The sequence below is a fragment of the Stegostoma tigrinum genome, chromosome 12 (genome assembly GCF_030684315.1).
Source record: "Stegostoma tigrinum isolate sSteTig4 chromosome 12, sSteTig4.hap1, whole genome shotgun sequence".
Lineage (NCBI taxonomy): Eukaryota > Metazoa > Chordata > Chondrichthyes > Orectolobiformes > Stegostomatidae > Stegostoma > Stegostoma tigrinum.
This window is the reverse complement of record NC_081365.1, coordinates 4,372,109-4,397,966: the sequence shown is the minus strand read 5'-3', so window position 1 is coordinate 4,397,966 and position 25,858 is coordinate 4,372,109. Positions and strand designations below refer to the sequence as shown.

General features: G+C 42.4%; 1 protein-coding gene across 6 annotated transcripts in view; it reads right to left on the bottom strand.

Annotated features, from left to right (window-relative positions):
• gbe1b (glucan (1,4-alpha-), branching enzyme 1b) overlaps positions 1-25,858 on the bottom strand; it is a 529,949-nt gene that overhangs the window by 208,327 nt on the left and 295,764 nt on the right. For all 6 annotated transcript variants that reach the window (XM_059650083.1, XM_059650082.1, XM_048540405.2 and 3 more), the window contains exons 6-7: positions 12,240-12,330; positions 9,053-9,262 (exon numbers count right to left, since the gene is read on the bottom strand). In XM_059650083.1, the coding sequence (XP_059506066.1) occupies positions 9,053-9,262; positions 12,240-12,330 (301 nt within the window). The remainder of the gene's footprint in view (positions 1-9,052; positions 9,263-12,239; positions 12,331-25,858) is intronic.

Here is a 25,858-nt window from a genome sequence, read left to right as displayed (position 1 = left end):
AATTCTTTTTTTCTATCTTTTCCAGAATGTATGTTTCCCGAAAACCTTGGAGCTTCAATCTTTCATGCTGTGCCATTCTCGTACTTTCTGGGCTTAGACTGCCTTCACTAATTCCCTCAGCACTTGTTCCAGCCACAATGTGCTCCCCCAAGTACAGACTAGCTTTAAATGGTGCTAGCCACTCATAGTACGGGCCCCACTGCTTTGACTAGCCAAAGAACCATGTGATTAGTCCTGCCTGGATGCAGAGCTTATTCAAATGACCCAGACAGCATGGAGTCAGCAAGCAGCCGAATCACAATCAATGGGAAGAGGGTTAATTGTGCATCACGATTCCTGCCCTGTTTTAAGGGGCTATGCAATTTAGCTTTTACGTAGTCATTAAGAAAGAGACATCTGCTTTCTTTGAAAGTCAATGAGATGAAGAGGCTTGGAGAATCCATCTTCAGAAGTCCTTATGAACATCCTTCGGAGTGTTTTGGGTCCAGGGTTAACGTGTATACTGTGTGTGGCTGTTTAAGATATTTAAAATGAAATAATTTGCATTACTAAATGACAAATTGTCAAACGTATTGCTGTCTTTACTGTTATAAAACTTGATGAGCAAAAGGACATGTCCAATGTTATTAGTATAGGGCTCCTTGGTGAGCTGTACGTTGGAGCCCACCTGCTTTGCTTGTATTACATGCTGCCTTCTTGACTTCTCTAGATATCCCATACTTCCTCCTGACTATTGACATATCCCCTGGGTTTGTGCACATCTTTTATTTCTCTAATTTCTTTCATGATTACCTCCTTTTGTCTTGTCGCTTTGTCACTTCTTGTCACTTAATCATCTTCAGTCCTCCACATTCTGGCAAATTTATATAATTAAAGAGCCTGAATAATGGGGGAGAATTCTTTTTTTGACTTGAATACAATAGGCTATCTTCCCTATTGTAAAAATGTCAGGGATAATCCTGTACTCCTAGTACTGTAATCCTCTACACTTGCACTGTAGACTCAAAAGGGAGCCCTGAAATAAATGCCAGTGTTCTCAATCAGCTTTTACATCTGCATGAATATATCGGGTTTGTGACAAAGCCACAAAGAGAACTCAGGATTGCTGTTTAAAGAAAAATTCAAATCAATAACAATTTCGTAATCTTCAGTAACTCCATTTAAAACCCATTGAGTTTTTATAAGATTTTCTAAGTAGCGGTAGCAATGAAATGAATTAGGAAACATGTGTTTTGTTATATTGATTTGTTTCAATTCATTGAGCTAAAAGGTAGTGATAAGCTATTTCCTGGGCAACTGCTTTTTGCAAACAGAGCCTCACAACACAACTAGATGGCACTGCCTAGCTCAGTAATGGAATGTGCAGGCTGGTCGTTGTGCTCACTGGTGCTACCTGAGCTCATTTCACCAACTGGGCTCATCAATTCTAGGATAACAAGTTGATTAACAGGCCGCATCTAATTAATAAAGCCCATTAGAAGGTGCAAGAAGACCATGTAAAAAGTAAAGGAACAAACTTGCAATTGTGCAGCACCTGCATGATTTCAGGACGCATCAACTGTTTCACTGCCACCAAACTACTCTTTCAAAACTGTAGTCAAATGTTGAACTATTTTAAAAGTGCAAACTAATTTTCTCACACTAAGCTCCCACAGACAACTAATGTAAAACTATATCATCTGTTTCAGTGCTGTCAATTCAAAAATAAATGCTGTCCAGACAAGAGGAAGAGCTTTAGTTTTCTTTAGAACAGAATCATCAGAACCCAAGAAGAGAAACAGAATCTCAGTTTAATTTAGTTTAATTTCTCATCTGAAAGGCAATACCTCTAAACAGTGCAGCACTTACTAAGTACTGCAAGGGTGATCATGTGCTTAAATCTCTGAAATAAAGGTTATGTTCTTAAACCTCTCGAATTCAGAAGTGTTCTACTCACCAAGCCAAGTATATGATTAACCCTGGCACAGTTTTCAAGCATAATGCTGAGGCCTACTCTGGGTTCCTTCCAGCTGTGGTCAGCTAATTCTGTGTGTCTACAGATTTGAATCCTAAATTCCTGGGTTAGCATTACATTGAACAGGCTATCAGGGGAGTTACTGCGATATCATCCCACAGGCTGTTCCTTGCTGAATGCTGACCAAAGGATTGAGCACTCTCAGCATGCCTTGGAACACTCAGTAGCTACATCAATCTACAGTGTCAATTCAAAAGGTAGGTAGCCATGTGTTTTCAGCTAGATATGGGTTTCATTAGCTCAAGATAGCCACAAAGACTGCAATTTTCCAATCTCTGGTGACTTTTAAAAGGGTTCCTTTTTCATAATTTAGCAGTAACTGTCACTTTTGAGAAGGAAGCAGTCCAATTAGCTCCCAATGCAGATATCTTTTCAATATTTGGCATCAGTAAGCAAAAAAAAATTGCAGCATTCACAGCAGGAGAAGTGTTTTTGTAGGTCTATTTGATTTCATAATCTCAAAACATTAATTAGTTAATGGAAAATATCAGGAAAATCAATAACCTTTACATCACAGACACAACCCTAACGGAGCAAGGTCACACATGGAAATGTTTCTTGAATCAGATCACTCGTGTTTCTTTTCCCATTCTGCTGAAAATGATGCTTTATGTTAGGGCTTGGCTCCACAGGCTTTGGGGGAACCACACCATTACTCTCAATTGTGGTGTTCTGTTTAAACTGAGTTTCTAACATGGCAAGTACCCGAATAGATTTAAAGATAGATTTCTAAACACGAAAGACATCAAGTGGTATGAGGAGAGAGACAAGCATGGTATTGTGACAGAGGATAAGCCATGGTCACACTGAATCTCAGAGCAAGTTTGGTGGGACAAAAGGCCGACATTTGCTTGTAATTTCTATGTTTCTGTTAGCTGTGCTATCTCCCCTCTGTAATATTGTCAGATTTTGCCCACACTTTGCTCAATTTCTGGTGGAATTCTCACCCCATACACTTGTTAGCTCTTGGTTTGATTATGGCCACACACTCTGAGCCGCCTCCTACACGCTACCACAAACTTCACACTATTCAAAACTCCACCTGCCTGAATTCTCTCACAAGTCCTGTTCACTCATTACCCTTTTGTTCAGTAACCTACAGTGATTACAGTTTAAACTATACCTCAAGTTTAAAATTCTCATCTTTGTTTTTAAGTAAGTCCATGGCCATGACCCTTCCTACTTCTGTACCCATTTACGACTCCCACAAAAAGAAAATTCTGCATCTCTCCAATTCAGTACACTTGAGTGTCATAGAGTTTAATCGATTAATCTTTGACTTCTTCCAATTCTGCCTCATGCACTTGTTCCTATCATTGGCAGCCATGCCTTACGTTACCCATACCTGGCCTGTCAAAAATTACCACATTTAGACCAGGTTTTCAGTCATTGGCCCTGATATTTCCTTTTGTAGCTCAGAATCAAACTCAATTCTGACTGTTCCAGAACGGAGAAGGTCATAGAATTATGCAAAGTAGAAGAGGCAACTCAGCCCATTAAATCTGCATTAACACGAGAAACACCTAGTCTTCATTCTAATCCCATTTACCAGCACTTGGCCCATTGCCTTGAAGGTTATGACATGTCAACTGCTCATGCAGGCACTTTTTAAAGGATGTGAGGCAATTTGCCTCTACCACCCTCCCAAGGCTGCACATCCAAAACTGTCACCACCCTCTGGGTAAAAAAAGGTTTTCCCTCAAATCCCCTCATCTTGATTCTGTATCCCTGGTGACTAACTCACAATAGCTGCTCCTTATCCACTCTGTCCATGCCCCTCATAATCTTGTACACGTCAATCAGGTCAGCCCTCAGTTCTCTCTCTGTTCCAACAAAAATAACCCAAATCTGTCCAACTTTTCCTCATAGCTTGCATTTTCCATTCCAGGCAGCATCCTGGTGAATTTCCTCTGTATCCCCTCTGGTGCAATCACATTTTTCCTGTAATGTAGAAACCAGAACTGCACACATTGCACCAGTAGTGCTCTCACCAAAGTTCTATACAGTTCCAACAGTTCCCTGTTTTTGTAATTTATACCTCAAGTGATAAAGGCAAGTGTCCAAATGTTTTTTGCACTGCTTCACTAACATGACCTTCCACCTTCAGAGATCTATGGACAGTCACACCCAGGTCCCTTTGTTCCACAGAACTTCCTGGTGCCATGCCTTTACTGAAGATGTCCTCGTCAAATTAATCCTTCAAAAGTGTATCATCTCATACTTTTCAGGGTTAAATTCTATCTCCCACTTATCTGCCCATTTAACCATCCCATTTTTATCTTTTTGTAGCCCAAAACACTGAAACTCACGTTAACCAAAGCCAATCGTTGTATAAAAGATTTATACAAAGATTTGCAGCTTGGATTGTGGGTGAAGTTATTGACTTGTTTGCCAAGCTGTGTTGTTTTCGATCAGATATTTCAGCACCATGCCAGGTGATATTGTCACTGAGGCCTCCGATGAAGCGATATTGTTCTACTCCACTTGGAATTTATACTGTCCAGTCATTTATGGTAGTGTTATATGGTATTTTGTAAACAACATTGGTTCAGCATGTCATGGGTATGGGATCTTTTATTCTTGTGAGTTTTTGTCATAACGTGCTTTTGGGCTTGTGTGCTACCATTATTCCGAGAAGAGACCCACCAATTCATCAACAATGTATTTGCTGGGATTAAATTCATGAGACAAGAAGAAAACAACAATCAGCTTTCGTTTCTGGGCATCACAGTTGAACGTATGACCACAAGGAGTTCCAAACTTGGTAAACAGGAGAGCAACCCACACTGACCAAATCCTCAACTTCCACACCAACTACCCCAACGTACCCTCCAGGTACAAAACCATACAGAAGAAAACTGGAAATGACAGTACTCACCATAACAGACCAGACAGTATAAATTCCAAATAGAGTAGAAGAACATCGCCTCATTGGAGGCAGCACTGATAGCGTTAGCTAGCATGGTGGTGAAACATGTGAACGTAAACAAGCCAACTCAGTGAGCAAGTCAATAGCCTCACTTATTTTGTCATCTGCAAATTTACTAAACTAACACCACCTCCATTCATCTATGTCAATTATATAAATGACAAGTATTAGGGGACCCAATGCAGATCCCTCTGATATGCCACTGGCCAATGGCTTCCAGTCAACCTTCTGTCATCACCCTGTCTCCTACAACTGCGCGAATTTTGATTCCTGATTATCTTGTCTTATTCAAGATTACCTTGTAAGTATCTGCATTCTTGGTAAGTCTCCTATGTGGAACCTTGATAAAGGCTTTGCTGAAATCCAAATAAACTACATTATCCTCATCTATGCTTCTGGTCACCTCCTCAAAAAATTCAATAAAATTTGTTATGCATGATGAAGCTGTGCTGAGGTTCCCTGATCAAGCCTTGTCTCTCCAAGTGGAAATAGACACTGTCTTTCAGAATTTTCTCCAATTGTTTCCCTACCACTGATGTGAGATTCACTAATTCTCTGGTTTATCTCCAGAACCCTTCTTAAATATCGGAGCCACATCAGCCCTCTGGTATCTCCTCTGTGGACAGAGAGGAATTAAAAATAATGATCAGTTTTCTTGCAATCTCCTCCCTTGCCTCCCACAGCAGCCTGGGACACAATTCATCTGGGCCTGGAGCAATGTCCACTTTTAACCCTGCTGACACCACCAATATCTTGTCCTTTCTTATGTCAATTTGTCCAAGCACCTCACAGTCTCTCCCTTTGAGTTCCATTCCTTCATCCTCATTCTCAAGCTCTTAGGTGAAGACGGATGTGAAGTATTGGTTCAACACCCTACTAATGTCCTCTGGCTGCGCCCACAGATTACCCCCTTGGTCTGTAATGGGCCCTACTCTTCCCCTAGGTATCCTCTTTCCATTGATATAGAATAGCTTGGGATTTTTCCCTACTTTTACCAGCCAGAGTTTTCCTATACCCACTCCTTGTTTTCCTAATTGCTTTCTTAAGCTCTACTCAGCACTTTCCGTATTCCACTAGTGCTTCTGATGGTTTGTTCCTTGAGTATGTGATAAAAAGGCCCTCTTTTCCTTCTCACCATATGCTGGATATCTCTGGTCATTGAAGGTTCTCTGGGCTTGTTACTACTTCCTATCACCCAAAAGAGAACATGTTGGGCTTGTAACCTCTTCAATTCCTTTCTGAACACAATGCCTGCTGCTCCTCTATGGATTGCCTCACAAGCAGCTGTTCCCAGTCTACCTTGGCCAGATCTTGCCTTATTTTACGAAAATCTGTTTTCCCTCAACCAATTTTTTTTTGGAATTTATCTATTTCTTTGATCATAATAAGCTTAAATTGTACCATCTTGTGATCACTATGACTAAAATTTTCACCCCCCCACCACCATCTGTCTAACTTCATTCCTCATAATTAGGTCCAGAACAGCTCTGACCATTGATGGATCCTCTACATATAAGACTAAAAATTCTTCTGTATAGATTTTAAGGAAACCATGGCATCCAAGCCCCTAAGACTTTGTTTATCCCAGTTAACATTGAGAAAGTTGAAATCACTGGTTATAATTACCCTTTTGTTGTTATGTTACAGATCTCCAAGAATTGTCCACCAACGTGATTCTCAATTTCCCATCAATTCTCTGGAGGTCTATAATAAAAACCTAGCAATGTGGCTGTCCTTTTCTCATTCCAAAGCTCTACCCACAAAGCTTCATTCAATGCTCCCTCCAAGATGTTATCTCTCCTTACTGGTAATTGGCTCCTTAACTATTAATGCGACGCCACCTCCTCTTTCATTACCTCCTCTGTCGTGCCGAAAGATTCTATATCCCGGAATACTGAGTTGCCCATCCTGTCCTTCTCTCAATCATATCTCTGTGATGGATACTGTATCACACTTGCATGTGTCAATCACTGCCCTTAACTTATCCGTTATACCTGTCATACTCCTGTCATTAAAGACCATCTGGCCTTACCTTCCTTGAAGGTTGGGGAGTGATGGCCTAGTGGTGTTACTGATGGACTGTTAATCCAGAGACGCAGATAGTGTTCTGAGGACCCAGGTTTGAATCCCACCACAGCAGATAGTGGAATCTGAATTCAACAAAATATCTGGAATTAAGAATCCAATGATGACCATGAATCTATTGTCGATTGTTGGAAAAACCCACCTGGTTCACTAATGTCCTTTAGGGGAGGAAACTGCCATTCTTACCTGGTCTGACCTACATGTGACTCCAGACCTACAGCAATGTGGCTGACTCATAACTGCCCTCTGGGTAATTAGGGATGGGCAATAAATGCTCCTTAGTCAGCGGCGCCCTCATCTTGTTAATGAATAAAGAAAACAAATTAATATAGCTGCTCTCCTTCTGACATGATTGCTTTACTGCATGATTTTGTGTCCTTACTCTGGTAACATTCTGTACGCAAACCCATAACCCCTGCCCAAACCACTGAATGACTTAAACTCTTCCCAAGACCTGAAGCCAAAAAACACCAGCAACAACTTGATAACAAAGTATGAAGCTGGATGAACACAGCAGGCCAAGCAGTATCTCAGGAGCACAAAAGCTGACGTTTCGGGCCTAGACCCTTCATCAGAGAGGGGGATGGGGAGAGGATTCTGGAATAAATAGGGAGAGAGGGGGAGGCGGACTGAAGATAGATAGAGGAGAAGATAGGTGGAGAGGAGAGTATGGGCGAGGAGGTAGGGAGGCGATAGGTCAGTCCAGGGAAGACGGACAGGTCAAGGAGGTGGGATGAGGTTAGTAGGTAGGAGATGGAGGTGCGGCTTGAGGTGGGAGGGAGGGGATAGGTGAGAGAAAGAACAGGTTAGGGAGGCAGGGACGAGCTGGACTGGTTTTGGGATGCAGTGGGGGAGGGGAAATTTTGAAGCTGGTGAAATCCACATTGATAGCATTGGGCTGCAGGGATCCCCCCTCCTCCCACTGCATCCCAAAACCAGCCCAGCTCATCCCCGCCTCCCTAACCTGTTCTTCCTCTCACCTATCCCCTCCCTCCCACCTCAAGCCGCACCTCCATCTCCTACCTACTAACCTCATCCCACCTCCTTGACCTGTCCGTCTTCCCTGGACTGACCTATCCCCTCCCTACCTCCCCACCTATACTCTCCTCTCCACCTATCTTCTTTACTCTCCATCTTCGGTCCGCCTCCCCCCCCTCCCCATTTATTCCAGAACCCTCACCCCATCCCCCTCTCTGATGAAGGGTCTAGGCCCGAAACGTCAGCTTTTGTGCTCCTGAGATGCTGCTTGGCCTGCTGTGTTCATCCAGCTTCACACTTTGTTATCTTGGATTCTCCAGCATCTGCAGTTCCCATTATCTCTGACCAGCAACAACTTCCACTTGTGTAGCTCCTTTAACACGCTTAAAAAGATCCCCAGGAGTTTCACATATATATCAAATAAATTTAGATGTCAAGCAGCATAATGAAATACAGCGGTAAGTCACCAAGAACCCAGGCTGAGTTTGGTGGTAGAGGCAGAATGGGGACAGTGGACGGGTGAGCATGACGAATGTAATGTTGGATGCTTGAGGGCAGGAGAGTCAGAAGATGCTGGAGTAGATAGAAGATGGCAAAAGGACATGGTGAGCAACAGGTAACACAATAATTGTCACCCTCTCAGGTTTTGCCAAGTCAATTTACTCATCAATTTACGAAGGGGCCCCGCCTTCCCATCACTGAGACTTGGTGTGAATCAAAGTAAAACAGAGGAGGATTATCAAGGTCAAGGATAAAAAAAAGAACAAATCAGAGAAAATATAATTCACATGAAGTGATTCTGATTTCACTGTCTTCTGGCAAAACTTTCAAAAATATCCATCTGAAAGAGCCCTCAGAGAGTTAATTAGAGTGAGTTACAAAGAATTTGTTCAGCTTGAACAGCAGGATGCTGTCTAAAAGAAAATATTAAACAGACCTTAGTCAGCTTGGGGTATTTATTATAAAAGTCATGAGTAGAGGGGAAAAGTGAAGTAAGAATAAAGTTAACATTAATGGGCCAAGAAAGACATTTTTAAATTACTTACTTTGAATAGTTAAAAAGACGGCTGTCCCACAGCAAGTGAGTGCCACGGGCTCCAGAATGGAAAAAGCAGGAATCAGTCCCGTCAAATAGGTTGAGACCATCCTCTGTGTTTTTCGACGCGTGGCTGTGGACGACATCCAGCAGCACAAACAGTCCCATTGAGTGGGCTGTGTCAACCAGTTCCTTCAGCTCATCAGGGGTCCCAAAGCGACTATACACACAAAAAAATGCATACAAGAACATGTCACTTGTCGTCATCATTTTGTTTGCTTTTTAAAAGCGTCTGATCTTTATCGCTATCTGGGTCTTTCAATGAATGTCCTCACAACTAGGCTGTCATACTTTACTTCTGTGCTGTTGACCAAAATCGATATGGAATTAAAAAACAAACAATGTTCAAAACCCCACAGAAATCAAGGGCTCACATTATCCCCAACCGCAAAGCCACAACATTTTTCACAGCCTCTCACCAACAAACAAACCTTTTGCCACATTTTCTCACCAAACTGTCCTCTTCCTCCATGCCTACAATTTAGAATAAAAGTACTCCAAAGATCACAGGTTGAGATCCCAAATCGCAGGCACGGTAAGGCCAGGCGGCACACTGTGACCCTGAACCAGACAAAGTTCAACTTCCATTAGCCTCGCAATCTCTTAAAAAAAACTGAGATTCAAAGGCTTATTCAGCACGAAGGGAGGCCATTTCAGCTGTCCTCTCTGTCCTGGTTGTACAAAAACAAAAGCTGTCCAATTTAGTTTTCAGCTCTAATTTAACTTTTAGTTATATCACTTCAACCTTGAATCGAATAGCAGGACACAAGCTAGAGTCAGTAGGTGGATCCCATGTCATGATCTGAATAACTAATCAATGGAATCCAAAGATCCAATGGCATTATCCGAAGGGAAACAAGGAATTCCCCCGGTATCCTGGTTAAAATACTATCCCCAGCAAAAGAGTTGGAAATCAAGGCAGGATTGATGGAACAAGATGCAGATCAGCATTGACATAATTTTCTGGCAGAACAGGATTGAGGAGAGAATTGCTCTATAAGAATAGCTAAATGCTAAACTCAAGTTGAATAGTTTTCCCATGTTCCTCCTTAATACGTTGTAAGTTTCACTGCTACTTGCGGTACCTTGTGCACAAAATGGTTGCTGCTTTTGCCAAATGTCAAGAAGTACTGCATTTCAATAAATTATTCAGTGTTTTGGACAGGCAACTATCTCTGCAGAAGGTAAATCTTTTTTCTCCTGCATATGAAGATAAATCATTTGAAGAGCAGCAGCTCTTTTCCACCACATATATTTCATATACACGTACCAGCTGACCATAAGCAAAAAATAAAAGTGCCATATAACCATGTTTTAAATTAATCTAATACATCCCAGCAGTTTCCAGATCTGGAAATATCACAGTACAGAGCTTTAGCTTGGTAGCAAACTGCAATACAGCAACTAGTTGGAGAAGCACAGGCTCTGTAAATGGGCTGCTGCCTTTTTCTTACAGTTCACATGGACAGATATGTAACAATTCACCTTTTTCTGTAATTTGTGTGTGCAGAAGAAGCAGACGCTGGGGTCTGGTATTAGCATTTAAGTTGTACCTCATCACATCTCTCAAAATCATACACTTCATCAACAAGGAATTGCTCGGAAGTACAATTACTGCTGTCTCTCTCTTTTTGAAACCAGCAGGATACCCCTGCCCTCAGCAGCAAGATATGTGAATGGTAACTCTACTTTTGGTCTGGTTGGTTGAAGCAGTAATATTACCCAGGATACTGAGAGAATTACCAAGTCTCTTTCAAAAGATGGCTATCGGTTCCTTAAATGACCACACGTATGCACTCAAACACACATATAAATATGGTTAACATCAAGAACAATGAAGTAACAGCATGTGATTAAGATCCACTTCATTTACAAAATTTAGACCTATGGGTTTAATGGGGTTTCATTTAACTAAATTGGCTAAGGGAGAAGCAGAGTATTGATCAATGGTTATTTTTCAGATTTGGATTGGGATTGGGATAGTATAGGTACCTCGAATCGAGCTACACAAAAACTGGGCATTAAGGTACTTTATCTGCATTTTAATAACTGTCAGTAACCTGGACTTGTGTGCACAAAGCATAATTTCAAATATTACAGATACAAACCTCAAATGTAAACAGTGATGGTAACTGTTGTTTCAGAAGGAGATGTGAACACAAATCTTTGAAGGTGAGAGGACAATTTTGAGAAGGCTGTTGAAAAGGGTACAAGGTGCTCGGTTTTATCAATAAAAGCAGAGTGTGCAAAAAATAGGAAACTGCATTAAATGTTTTCAAAACTCTGGTTTGATCCTGTCTGGAATAGTACCATGTTTTACAGCTCAACACTTTAGTAAAAATATCAAGGCTTTACTGCAGACGGAGAGTGCAGAGTGGGAATTTTTAACCATGGCACAGAGAAGATTTAATAAAGATGCTAAAAAATAACAAAAAATTCTGAATACCATAGGCAGGGAGAACAAAATAGTAAAATTAATAATAAGACGACATAAATTTAAGGCAACTGACAAAAGAAGCAGATGACATCAAAAATTTCTTCTTTTAATATAATTGCTACAGAAATGGGCTGTCAAAATGGTTGGTGAAGGTAGATTCAATGATAGATTTCAAAACAGCGCTGGATAAAAGACACAAAGCGTAACGGAAAAGGGTAAGTCAGCTGCAATGGGCCAAATAGCCTGTGTGTGTTTTGCATGATTCTGTGACATCAGTTTCTTATAGAAATCACCAGCGTGGAGGTCATTTGTCGCTTTCGTTTCTTCATCGAAGCATAGAAATCATAGAATCCCTATGGAAGCAGGCCGTTTGATTCCACACTGATCCTCCAAACAGCGTACCACCTAGAACCAACCCCTATCCTGCATTTCCCACCCTAGACACTATGGGCAATTTAGCATGGCCAATTCACCTAACCTGCACATCTTTGGACAGTGGGAGGAAACCAGAGGACCCGAAGGAGCAGACTTGGGGAGAATGCGCAAACTGCACACAAACAAACAGTCACCCAAGGGTGGAAGCGAACCTGGATCCCTGGTGCTACGAGGCAGCAGTGCTAACCACTGTGTCACCGTGCTGCCCCAAAAGCTTCAGGAAGTAAGCATGTCATGGAAAGGATAACATACTGGTTGGTCATACCTTGAAGCAGCAAAGAAGCTGGTAACTTGATAACCAAAGCTGGCATAATAGGCATGCTCCATAATAGCCATCAGCTGGATACAATTATAACCTGTAAAGTAGAAAAACAAAATAATTCTTTCTATTTTGAAATTAGGTTACTTTTAATATCTTGTAATTAAATAGCATTGACATAAACTCATCAGATCATTGCTTGCTGTCATAACGTCCCTTCTCATCCCACTGAGCTATCCCTCCAAAATGATGTGTCTTTGTTCCCCACTGTAGTTGGCAACTGATGGCTAAATCACGGAATCAGTCACTGACAGCACAGCACAAAAGACAACTCATGCCCCAAAATGCACACATTAGTTGTTTAGAAGAGCTGCTCAAATAGCCCCATTCCTTCTGCTTTTTGTCCCCCATAGCCATGATAAATGACCCCTGGTATTTACGTGACTTCACGTTTGAAATTGGTGACTTCCACATCGAGTAGTCTCATAAAACAATGGTTTATGCTGTGGTAGTCAACTATGGTAAGCATTGCCTGATGTGATACCCATACCTGGCACAATAGACTAATATGCCAATCTCTGCCACGCTTACAACCGTGGCAGATAGTCAGCTGAGAAGATGCATGGCTTGCTGGCCACTGTTTTCTCTGGTCCACTCTCTACCAGCTTCTAGTTTCTGCTCACTTATTCCAAACATTTAATCTCCAGGGATCACGGTTATCAGTGATTGTCTCTGAATTGCCAGGGTTAATGTCCACCATGTTCAAACAGGGGGAGGCAACGGGTTAGCGGTATTATTGCTGGACTGTTAATCCAGAGACCTGGACAATGTTCTGGGGACCCAGGTTTGAATCCCGCCACGGCAGATGGTGGAATTCGATTTCAATAAAAATCCGGACCTTAGAGTCTAACAATGACCATGAATCCATTGCTGATTGTTGGAAAAACCCATCTGGTTCACTAATGTTCTTGAGGGAAGGAAACTACCATCCTTATCTGGTCTGGCCTACATGTGACTCCAGACTCACAGCAATGTGGCTGACTCTTAACTGCACATTTATTAGGAATAGGCAATAAATGCTGCCAAGCCAGTGATGCCCTCATCCCGCGAATGAATAAAGAAAAAAAAAATCATGGTTATCAGCAACTGTCTCTGAGTCGTCAGGGTTAATTCCCATCATCCTCAAACTTGCTTATAGATATTCTTACACCACAGACATGGCCTGTAAGTGGTTGTGACACACTGGTTGGTTCAATGTATGGAGAATCTGTGTAAGGAGTGTACGCAGATGGAATTAGAACACTCCAGGACCTCTAGGCCAGTGACCTTCTCTTGTCAGGAAATGGTGAGGATACCCTTGGCTACTTTCAATAAACACCAGTTTTAGTACTCGCTCGCGAAAAGGAGAGATGGTGGCATAATGGTAATAACACTGGACTTGTAATCTAGAGGCCCAAGTTAATATTCAGAGGACACAAATTCAAGTTTAGTTTTAATTCTACGAATAAATATGGATAAAGGAGGAGAGTAGCACAGTTGATTCTGAACCCAAGTCCTGAATCTAAATAAACACAATGACAAAGGTGTGAGGCATGATCAGATTATGACAAATTGGGGAGTGTTACAAACATTTAAACAGTGCGTGGATGAACTTCAACAATTGTTTATTCCTGTTCAGCAGGAAAATAAAACAGGAAAGATAGTGAGGCCACAGCTAACAAGGAAGAGATGTAAAAATTGATTAAAAAGAGCAGCAGACCTGAGGAATGGCAGCAGTTTAGATCTCAGCAAAGGAAAACAAAGGGATTGATTAAGTGTGCAGGGGCGAGGGCGGTGGTTTGGTATGAGGATAAGACATTGTAGGTTCCACTTGGTCAGAAACAGGGAAAGTTATAACAGGAACAAAGACATGGTAGACCAACTAAATACTTACTTTTCCGTTGTTTTCACAAACATGTCCCAGAAATGTAGGAATGTGTCTAGTGTGGGTGGGAACTGAAAGAAGTCAGTATTAGTGGGGAAATGGTATAGTGGAAACTGATGGGACTGAAGGATGGTATCCCCAGGGCTTGATAATTTACATCTCAGAGTATTCAAGGAACTGGCTCTAAAAACAGTGGCTGCAATCAGTGTTCTAAAGAAGGGTCCAGGCCCGAAACATCAGCCTTCCTGCTCCTCTGATGTTGCTTGGCCTGCTGTGTTCATCCAGCTCTACACCTGGTTATTCTCAGATTCTTCAGCATCAGCAGTTCCCATTATCTGGGCTGCAATGAGCGGTCATTTTTCAAGAATTAATAGACTCTGGAACAGTTACTATAGATTTGAGGATAGCAAATATCAATCTACGATTTATGAAAAGAGATGGACAGAAATTGTAATCAGAGATAATGGGAACTGCAGATGCTGGAGAATCCAAGATAACAAAGTGTGAAGCTGGATGAACACAGCAGGCCAAGCAGCATCTCAGGACCACAAAAGCTGACGTTTCGGGCCTCGACCCTTCATCAGAGAGGGGGATGGGGAGAGGGCTCTGAAATAAATAGGGAGAGAGGGGCTGGCGGACTGAAGATGGAGCGAAAAGAAGATAGGTGGACAGGAGAGTATAGGTGGGGAGCTAGGGAGGGGATAGGTCAGTCCAGGGAAGACGGACAGGTCAAGGAGGCGGGATGAGGTTACTAGGTAGGAGATGGAGGTGCGGCTTGAGGTGGGAGGAGGGGATAGGTGAGAGCAAGAATAGGTTAGGGAGGCGGGGGAAAGCTGGGCTGGTTTTGGGATGCAGTGGGGGAAGGGGAGATTTTGAAGCTGGTGAAGTCCACATTGATACCATTGGGCTGCAGGGTTCCCAAGCGGAATATGAGTTGCTGTTCCTGCAACCTTCGGTTGGCATCATTGTGGCACTGCAGGAGGCCCATGATAGACATGTCATGTAAAGAATGGGAGGGTGAGTGAAATGGTTCGCGACTGGGAGGTGCAGTTGTTTTTTGCGAACCGAGCGGAGGTGTTCTGCAAAGCGGTCCCCAAGCCTCCGCTTGGTTTCCCCAATGTAGAGGAAGCCACACCGGGTCCAATGGATATAGTATACCACATTGGCAGATGTGCAGGTGAACGTCTGTTTGTATGGAAGATCATCCTGGGGCCTGGGATGGGGGTGAGGGAGGTGGTGTGGGGGCAAGTGTAGCACTTCCTGCTGTTGCAGGGAAAGGTGCCGAGTGTGGTGGGGTTGGAGGGGAGTGTGGAGCGGACAAGGGAGTCGCGGAGAGAGTGGTCTCTCTGGAAGGCAGACAAGGGTGGGGATGGAAAAATGTCTTGGGTGGTGGGGTCGGATTGTGGATGTCAAAAGTGTCGGAGGATGATACGTTGCATCTGGAGGTAGGTGGGGTGGTATGTGAGGACGAGGGGGATCCTCTTCGGGTGGTTGTGGTGGGGGCAGGATGTGAGGGATGTGTTGTGGAAAATGCGGGAGACGCAGTCAAGGGCGTTCTCGACCACTGTGGGGGGAAAGTTGCGGTCCTTAAAGAACTTGGACATCTGGGATGTGCGGGAGTGGAATGCCTCATCCTGGGAGCAGATGTGGCGGAGGAGGAGAAATTGGGAATAGGGGATGGAATTTTTGCATGGGTGGGAGGAGGTGTATTCTAGGTTCGCAATAAACAACTGCACCTCCCAGTCTCAAACCATTTCCACTCCCCCTCCCATTCTTTAGATGACATGTCCATCATGGGCCTCCTGCAGTGCCACAATGATGCCACCCAAAGGTTGTAGGAACAGGAACTCATATTCTGCATGGGAACCCTGCAGCCCAATGGTATCAATGTGGACTTCACATGCTTCAAAATCTCCCCTTCCCCCACTGCATCCCAAAACCAGCCCAGTTTGTCCCCTCTCCCCCACTGCATCCCAAAACCAGCCCAGCTCGTCCCCTCCCCCCACTGCATCGCAAAACTAGCCCAGCTTGTCCCCGCCTCCCTAACCTGTTCTTCCTCTCACCTATCCCCTCCTCCCACCTCAAGCCGCACTTCCATTACCTACCTAGTAACCTCATCCCACCTCCTTGACCTGTCCGTCCTCCCTGGACTGACCTTTCCCCTCCCTAGCTCCCCACCCATACTCTCCTCTGCACCTATCTTGTTTTCTCTCCATCTTCGGTCCGCCTCCCCCTCTCTCCCTATTTATTTCAGAACCCTCTCCCCATCCCCCTCTCTGATGAAGGGTCGAGGCCCGAAACATCAGCTTTTGTGCTCTTGGGATGCTGCTTGGCCTGATGTGTTCATCCAGCTTCACACTTTGTTATCTTAGACAGAAATTATACAATCAGTTAGCCCGATATCAGTAATGAGGAAATTGCTGGAGTCCATTATAAAAGATTTAATAGCTGAGCATATGGAAAACAGGGACAGGGCAGGAATAGAGTCAGCATGGATTTATGAACGATGATGCATGGAGGTTGAAATACAATGTGGATAAATGTGAGGCTATCTACTTTCGTAGCAAAAACAGGCAGGCAGATTATCTGAATAGTGATGGATTCAGAAAGAGGATGGTGCAACAAGTCCTGGATGCCCTTGTACACCAAGCTGTGGAGAAAGTAAACAGTCTGTTAGCCTTCATAGTGACAGGACTCAAGTGCAGGAGCAGGGATGTCTTGCTACAATTGTACAGAGCCTTGACGAGACCATAGCTGGAATATCATGTGCAGTTTGGTCTCCTTATCTGACTCGGGCGGGAGTGCAACACAGGTTTACGTGATTAATTCCTGGGATGGCAGGACTGATGTATGAATGGAGACAGGATCAATTGGGGTTACATTCACTGGTGTTTAGAAAAATGACGTCTGGGTGAATCTTGTAGAAACCTCTAAGGTTGTAAAAAGACTAGACTGGGTAAACAGAGGATGTCTCGATGACCAGACCCAAACCAGGGGTCTCAGGATATAGGTAATCCATTTTGGACTGAGATAAGCAGTAAGGAGCAATTCTCTGCCACAAAATTCTCTACCTCTGGCTCAAAGGTAGCAGACAGAGGGTGGTGGTAGAGGGTTGCTTTACAGACTGGAGACATGTACCAGCGGTATGCCACAAGGATCGGTGCTGGGTCCACTGCTTTCAGTCGTTTATGTAAATGATTTGGATTTGAACATAGGAGGTACAGTTAGCAAATTTGCAGATGACACCAGAATTGGAGTTGTTGTGGACAGCGAAGGAGGTTACCACGGAGTATGTGAAGATAGTAGAAACTACCGATGTTGGAGAATCTGAGATAACAAGGTGTACAGCTGGATGAGCACAGCAGATCAAGCAGCCTCAGAGGAGCAGGAAAGCTGACATTTTGGGTCTGGACCCTTCTTCAGAAATCTACACCTTGTTACCTCAGTATTATGTGATCTTGATCAGATGGGCCAATGCACTGAGGAGTGGCATATGGAGTTTAATTTAGATAAATATGAGGTGTTGCATTTTGGAAAGACACATCAGGGCAGGAATTATGCACTTAAAGGTAACGTTCTGGGCAGCGCTTCTGAACAAAGAGTCCTTGGAGTGCAGGTTCATAGTTCCTTGAAAGCGGAATCCCAGGTAGACAGGATAGTGAAGGAGGCATTTAGTATACTTGCCTTTATTGGCCAGTGCATGGAGTATAGAAGTTGAGAAGTCATGTTGCGGCTGTACAGGACATTGGTTAGGCAACTTACGTGTGCGCAATTCTGGACTCTCTGCTATTAGAAGGATGTTGTGAAATGAGAAAGGGTTCAGAAAAGATTTACAAGGATGTTGCCAGGGTCGGAGGGTTTGAGCTGTAGGGAAGGGCTGAATAGGGTGGAGCTTTTTCCTTAGAGCACTGGATGCTGAAGGGTGACCTTATAGAGGTTTATAAAAGCATGAGGGGCATGCTTAAGGTCGGGGTATCGAAAACTAGAGAGCTTAGGTTTAAGGTGAAAAGCGAAAGATTTAAAAGGGACCTAAGGGGTAATTTTTTTCAAGCAGGGAGCATGTGTCGAATGAGCTATGAGAGAAGGTAGTAGAGGCTGGTACAATAACAATATTTAAAAGGCATCTGGAAGGGGAGATGGATAGAATGGGTATAGAGAGATAAGGGCCAACTGCTGGTACAGTGATTCAGTGGTTAGCACTGCCACCTCACAGCGTCAGGAACTCGGGTTCGATTCTACCCTCGGAGACTATCCGTGTGGAGTTTGCAAATTCTCCCTGTATCTGCGTGCGGTTCCTTAGCTTTCCTCCCAGTGCAAAGATTGGCAGGCCAGGTGAACTGGTCATGCCAAATTGCCCATAGTGCTCAGGGAAGTGTAGATTAGGTGGCGTATAGGTGGATGGGTCTGGGTGGGATGCTCTGAGGGTCGCTGTGGACTTGTTGGTCGAAGGGCCTGTTTCCACACTGTAGGGGTTCTATGATAATCTATGTTCTATGATTATCATTAATTTATCACATCTGATCAGCATGGACGAGTTGGGCCAAAGAGTGTGCTTCTGTGCTGTACATCTATATGATTCTAAAATGCATTTGAGTCAAATCATTGAATATTTTTGAGAAGGAGTTAGATATAATTCTTCAGGCTAGAAGGATCAAGAGGGGACAGGATATGAAGTTGGATAATCAGCCATGATCATATTGAATAGTGGAGCAGACTCCAAGGGCCAAATGTCCTAGAACATAGAACATAGAACAGTACAGCACAGTACAGGCCCTTCGGCCCACGATGTGGTGCCAAACTTTTACTCTAATCCTAAGGTCTATCCAACCTCTACTCCTACCTTATACTATCATCCATATGCCTATCTAATAGCCACTTAAATGCCTCTACTGAGGCAGATTCTACAACTCTCTCCGGAAATGTGTTCCATGCCCCTACCACTTTCTAAGTGAAGAATCTACCTCTGACGTCTCTCCTATATCTACCTCAACTCACTTTAAAACTATCTCCCCTCGTAATAGCTACCCCCACCCGAGGAAAAAGTCTCTGGCTGTCCACTCTGTCTATATCCTCTGATCATTTTGTACACCTTGATCAAGTCACCTCTCACCTTTCATTGTTCGAAAGAGAAAAGCTCTAGCTCTCTCAATCTTTCCTCATAAGACCTTCCCTCCATTCCAGGCAACATCCTGGTAAATCTCCTCTGCACCTTTTCCAATGCTTCCACATCTTTCCTGTAACGAACTGGACACAATACTTCAGATGTGGCCGAACCAGGCTTTTGTATAGCTAGCATAACTTCATGTCTCTTGAACTGAATCCCTCTATAAATGAAAGCTAACACACCATATGCCTTCTTAACAACTCTATCCACCTGGGTGAGGGGTTTCAGGGAACTGTGGACATGAATCCCAAGATCCCTCTGCTCCTCCACACTGCTAAAAATCTTTCTGTTAACCCTGTATTCTGCTTTCAGATTTTTCCTTCCAAAATGAATCACCTCACACTTTTCAGGGTTAAACTCCATCTGCCAATTCTCAGCCCAGCTCTGCATCTTATCAATGTCCTTCTGTAACTTAGAACAGCCCTCTGCATTGTCCACAATGCGGTGCACCTTCATATCATCTGCAAACTTATTAATCCACACTTCCACTCCTTCATCCAAATCATTTACAAAAATCACAAATAGAAGGGCACCCAGAACAGATCCTTATGGTACACCACTCATAACTGAGCACCATGTTGAATATTTTCCATCCACTACCACCCTTTGTCTTCTAAGGGTCAGCCAATTCTGAATCCAATCTGCCACATTTCCCCCTATCCCATGCCTCCTTACCTTCTGCATGAGCCTACCATGGGGAACCTTATCAAACACCTTACTTAAATCCATGTATACCACATCCACTGCTCCACCTTCATCCACATATTTGGTCACCTCTTCAAAGCATTCAGTAAGGTTTGTGAGGCCTCACAAATCCATGCTGACTATCACAAATCAAACTGTGCCTTTCCAATTGATCAAAAATCCTCTCTCTCAGAGCACTTTCCAATAATTTGCCCACCACTGACATAAGACTAACTGGCCCAATTCTGCTTCTATTTTCAACTTTACAATAACTGTTGCAAAGTCCCAAATGGTTCACTAATGTCCTTCAGGGAAGAAATAGCCATTCTTATCTGATCTGGCTAACACATGACTCCAGACCTAAGAATGTCATTGACTCCTCGTTGCTCTTTGAAAAGGTCTAACAGTGCTGGTCAGTCCAACAACAGTTTAGGGATGCTCAACAAAAGATGGCCTTGCTAATGAGAACCGCATTCCATGAAAGAATGAAACAATTGTGGCTGCACCTTACAAGAGATTTCTAAAGAAACTCTGAAGGAGGATCACTGGACTTGAAACATAAACTCTGTTTCCTCTCCACAGATGCTGCCAGACATGCTAAGTTTCCCCAGTAATTTGTTTTTGTTTCTGATTTCCAATATTCACAGTTCTTCAAAATTTTTCTTGTTTAGTGGCTGCATTTTACTTTGCAAAATGTTAAGCAGCAAAGAGAAACGTCATTTCAAACAGCCTAACCACACTAAGGCATGCTTAGCCTCAGTTATTTCGTTTATTTCCATTCATCAGTTTTTCACATTTAAACCCGTAAAAAGCTTTCAGCATTAGCTTTATTAATATTTTAAACAACCTTTGAACAATCCCAAAATTCACAGAAATTTCAGCACACAGAAAAGGGATGCGACATAAGCAGTATAATTACAGACATATTTCATAAAGAAGGCTAATCTGATATTTTAAAATGGACAACTCACAGGATGATTCCCAAAGGATATATGACTGTACACATTAACTGTCAGCCAAAAAGCAGGCAGACAATCTAGCGTGCTGCCTCAGCATCAATCACAAAGGAAGCCATTTAAAATTCAATGAGTCTTAGGATAACACAATGGGTCCTTAAAGATTTGAAAATTCAAAGTTTCTAAGAATTTACCTCTTGTGGGTTTATTAATAATGATTTAGAGTACAACAGCAGGCAGATTATGCCAAACCCATTATAAGAGTCTCGTTAGACCTCAGCTGGAGTATTGTGCATCGTTTTGGCTGCCATATGTGAGGAAGGATGTGAACACATTAGAGTGTGTGCAGGAATGGGTCACTTCAGTTATGAGGATAGATTTCAATGTTGGGACTGCTTTTCCTTGGAGAGAAGACCAAGAGTGACTGGAGGAGTTTTCAAAATCGTGAATGGCCTGAACACAGTACACCGGAAGAAACTATTTCCGATTGTGAATAGATCAAGAACAAAAGGGGCAGATTATTAAAGTGCTTTGCAAAAGCAGCAAATGCTATGCAAGATGTAAACTTTTTCAATCAGCAAGAGATTCAAGTATGGAATGGACTGCCTGCAAGCGTCACGGAGACAAGTTTAAATGAGGCATTCAAAAGGATTATTTAACAGAAATAATGTGCAGGGTACCTGGGAAACGGAGTGTGGAACTGAGTCATAATATTTGTTTGGATGGCTGGTGCAGACATGATCAGCTGATTGGCCTCCCCCTGCACTGTGCAAATATTAGGACTCTATGAAAATGAGAGAGGAAGGACAGCTACAATGAAGTTCAGCTTAATTGACTTTAGTCTGTGGAACAAGGATTCATTAAAAGATAACGCAGCAACTGTCTTGAGCTTGATCTGTATGAGACTCTGGGAGACACTATTTTATGGCGGAATTCTCAACAGGGAAGAGTGGAAAGGCCAAACCAGATAAGGACTGCATTATTGAACTGCAGAGAGTCATGACCTAAAATGTAATAGAAGTGAATTAAAGGAGTCTGCACTCCCTCCCAGACACTGGTATGTTCAGTTTACCTGTCTGAGAAAACTCAAACTGTTCAACTACAGAATCCATTGCAGCTTAATTCCGACCGCAGGCTTACTGTTCCCCATAACAACTGGTCAATCCGATTCTCATTTTTACATGGATCTTTCGTCACAGAAGTGTCATGGCACATAAGGTGGCCGTTTGACCCATTGTATATGCATTGACCTAATAATTGTTGCTTTTTTGCTATTTGAACAATAGCAGCATCATAAACTAAGCTTTGATCGAATTTAAAGCAAACTGGTGCTGCTGGTTATTTTATAAACTGGAACACTCCAAAATGTAGGAGGAAACTTAACTGGAATAATTCATAGATAATAGGCTACGTCTCAAACACATGACAAGAGGAATCAAGTATAACTTAAGCTTTCCCTTCAACACTGCAATAAACACACTGTTTGAACACAGCGGCAAAGGAAAGCTTTCCATTCAACAGAGACTACACAAGAACAAAATATTCAATTTCACTTCTATGATTCAAAACAATATAATATTGGTCAACAATTGGTGATGCAAATTATTTAATAAAGAGATTCCCCCTGAGACTCAAAGAAAAAAAAATAAAGTTCTCAAACCACCTTCTTCAGGTTAATGGACCCTGAGCGTTGTAAGATATTTTCTGTAATCATCGTGATCAGTAATTCTCTATTTTATTCCTGGCAATAATGCAAAAATATCATTCCACAATTGCTACTAAATCTAATTTCAGCTATACAAGCTAAGTAACCATTTTATTTTATTGAGACTAGTACACACAAGTCTGTGATAGGAAATGCGTCTGTACAATATCCATAATCCACTCAAGCTTCAAGTGAATTGGGTGAAATAGAAGAGCTTGTGTTTAGCAGGATACAGAGTAACAACGTGCCTCAGGCATCAGTAGAGACTTCTTTAATTTTTCATGTTTACACAAGATTGGAAATTGAGTGAAAACCAACCAAATCATTGAGATCACACGAGATGGCTTCAGGTGACCCTTCATTTCATTCCCAGGAACATGAACTGGCTAAGAGGCATTCCTTATGTTGTTTCCATTCTTGCCAAGCCAACCAAATCTTGGATTTAATTCTCCTGGCAATCACGTTAGGCAGACCTAGCTCCGCCATAGCATTTAATGTAACATGGCTTTAAATACTACAATGAGCTGTATACTCTCTGATTACAATGTAGCCCATTCTACCTATGTCAGTGAAAGTTGAAATGAACCTCATCATTTGTTATGGCGATTTGATTATCAGCCAACTTAATATCATTCCTTACGCCAGTGCCTACAAGAGTTAATAGCCTTGTCATAGTGGAGGAACAGATATTACGGACGTAAAGAATCTTAAAAAGTTATGCTGCATGTAAAGTTAAGCAATAAAGACAAAAAATGAGATTCTGGGTTTCATAAATGGTGCTACAACATCAAAAAGCAAGAGAGTGATGTTGACTTTGTACAAGGCATAGGTTAAGCTCATTAAGCATTTCAGGCAGCTCTGAGCTCTTTCTGCACAGCAGCAAAGCAAAGAATGATAGTGGAAATGACATGTTATAGTTACAAAAACTTCTTTGTAAGGGTTTTTCACACTGGAATAGTGACAGTAATGATGTAGTGAACAGTGGTCTGAAAAATTATAAAACATTTTAAGAGGATAAGCACTAAGAGACCTTTTCCGCCAACTGTTGAATCAGCAATTAAGACAGGCTGGGAATTACCATTACAAGGACAATAAGGAAAATTATAGAATAATACATTCTGTAACACAGTCATTTGGCCCACTGTGCTTGTGCTAGCTCTTTGAAAGAATTATCCAATGAGTCTCAGTCCACCTGTTCTATCTGCATATCCCTCAAAATCAATTACTTTTCAACTATTTATGCAATTCACTTCGCAAAGTTGCTAATGTAGTTCCTCTACCCAGGCTTCGAGGCAGCACTCTCTTGATCATTATGTCTTTCTGCATTAAAACAATTCCCATTTCTCTTAGATTTGTTGTCAATTACGTTATATTTGGTGGCCTTTGATTTCTGTCACAGGAACAGTTTCACCCCATCTACTCTATCAATTCATGAACTGAAGCATCTCAATGAAGTATTTACTTGGTCTCTTCTACTGTAATGAGGATAATCCCAGCTTCTTTAGTCTCCTGATATGATTCAAATTTCTTTTTCTTGATACTATTCTGAAAATTAGCATATTCCCCATGACAGAATTGGAACAGTTTGCTACAGGAGCTATCAAAAAACAGAAAGTGCGGCATGGCACGACAACTGTGCTAAATTGATAGGTGTGTAACAGTTTCAGTAGCTCAAAACTGGGCATCCAGATAACACTGCAGGGCATCAACAGCAATAAAATTCCTTTCAACCAGAACCCAGCAAATCTTTTATCCTACCGTTAAACTCAGAGATTAATCTTGGCTCAATGAAGATAACGTCAAGAGCAGAAGCAGTATCCTTAACAATGAGGTGTGAACCCAATGAAGGAACATGTAAGAGTTACTTGTGTAGTGAAAAGCATAAGGAACATGTAACAAAGCAATCCCACAACCAATATGTCCACAAGAAACCATAAGACATGATTGCAGAAGTTGGCCATTTTAAATTATGAATGGACTGTACAGAGTTGACCGGCAGAAACACTGCACTGGGCAAAAAACTGAGGATTCAGAATTAATGGAAAATGGAAAAGGTGGATTGAACTTGCAAAATACCACTTGAGAGTATAGAGGAGGCAGGATCAATAAAGGCACTTGAAAGTGAATTGGATTACTGTCTAAAAAAGGAAAATGTGCAGGGCCACAAGCGAGGAGTGACACAGTAAATTTCTCCTGTACAAAGCCAGCCAGCCTCCTTCTAACCTGGAAATGTGATTTGATCTTTTTTGCTTCTGTACCATGAGGTCTGCTCAGCATTTTCTGGAAGTCTTAGTCAATCACAAAGTCCTGAAGAAGGGTAATACCTGAAACACTGACTCCTCCTTTCCTCCAGATGCTGCCTGGCTGGCTGTGTTCTTCCAGACTCCTGCTGTCTACCTTGGATTCCAGCATCTAGTTTTTTTTGTCTCTACACAAACATAACTGCACCTTTATGAAGTCATCCTGATGGGATATGTGAGATTGTCAAATATAGTGTGGAGACCAAATGGAATTTTCCATTATATTTTAAGTTGTACATGACAGAAACAGGGAAATCATGATAGAACTGTATATAACTTTGGTGGCAGCACTTCTAGTACACTGTATGCAGTTCTGGTTGCTAAATTACAGGAAGGATGTGATTACACTGGAGGGAGTGCAGAAGAGATTCACCAGGATGCTGCCTGGGATGGAAAATATAAGTTATAAGGAAAAGTTGGACAGGCTTGGGTTGTTTTTGTTGGAACAGAGAAGACAAGGGGTGATCTGATTGAGATGTACAACACTATGAGGAGCAAGATAGAGTGGATAAGCAGCAGATGCTCATCTTTGCTGAAGGATCCGTCATGAAGAAACAGAGGTTGAAGGAGAAGAGCAGCAACTTTTGAAGGGGGGTGGTGAGAAAAAAAAATTCTTATCCAGAGAGTAGTAACAGTCTGGAATGCCCTGCCTGGGAGGGTGGTAGGGGCAAATTGCATCACATCCTTTAAAAAGTATCTGGATGAGCCATGTGCCTAAGAGATAGCTAGAATTTGCAGATGCTGGAGTCAGAGACAACACAGTGTTGAACTGGAGGAACAAATGAGGTCAGGCAGCATCAAGGGAGCATAGAAAGTTGCTGTTTTGGGTTGGGGCCCTTCATGTAATCATGCAGAAGTGCCTGGATAAGCCATATTGTGGAGGTGGACTGGG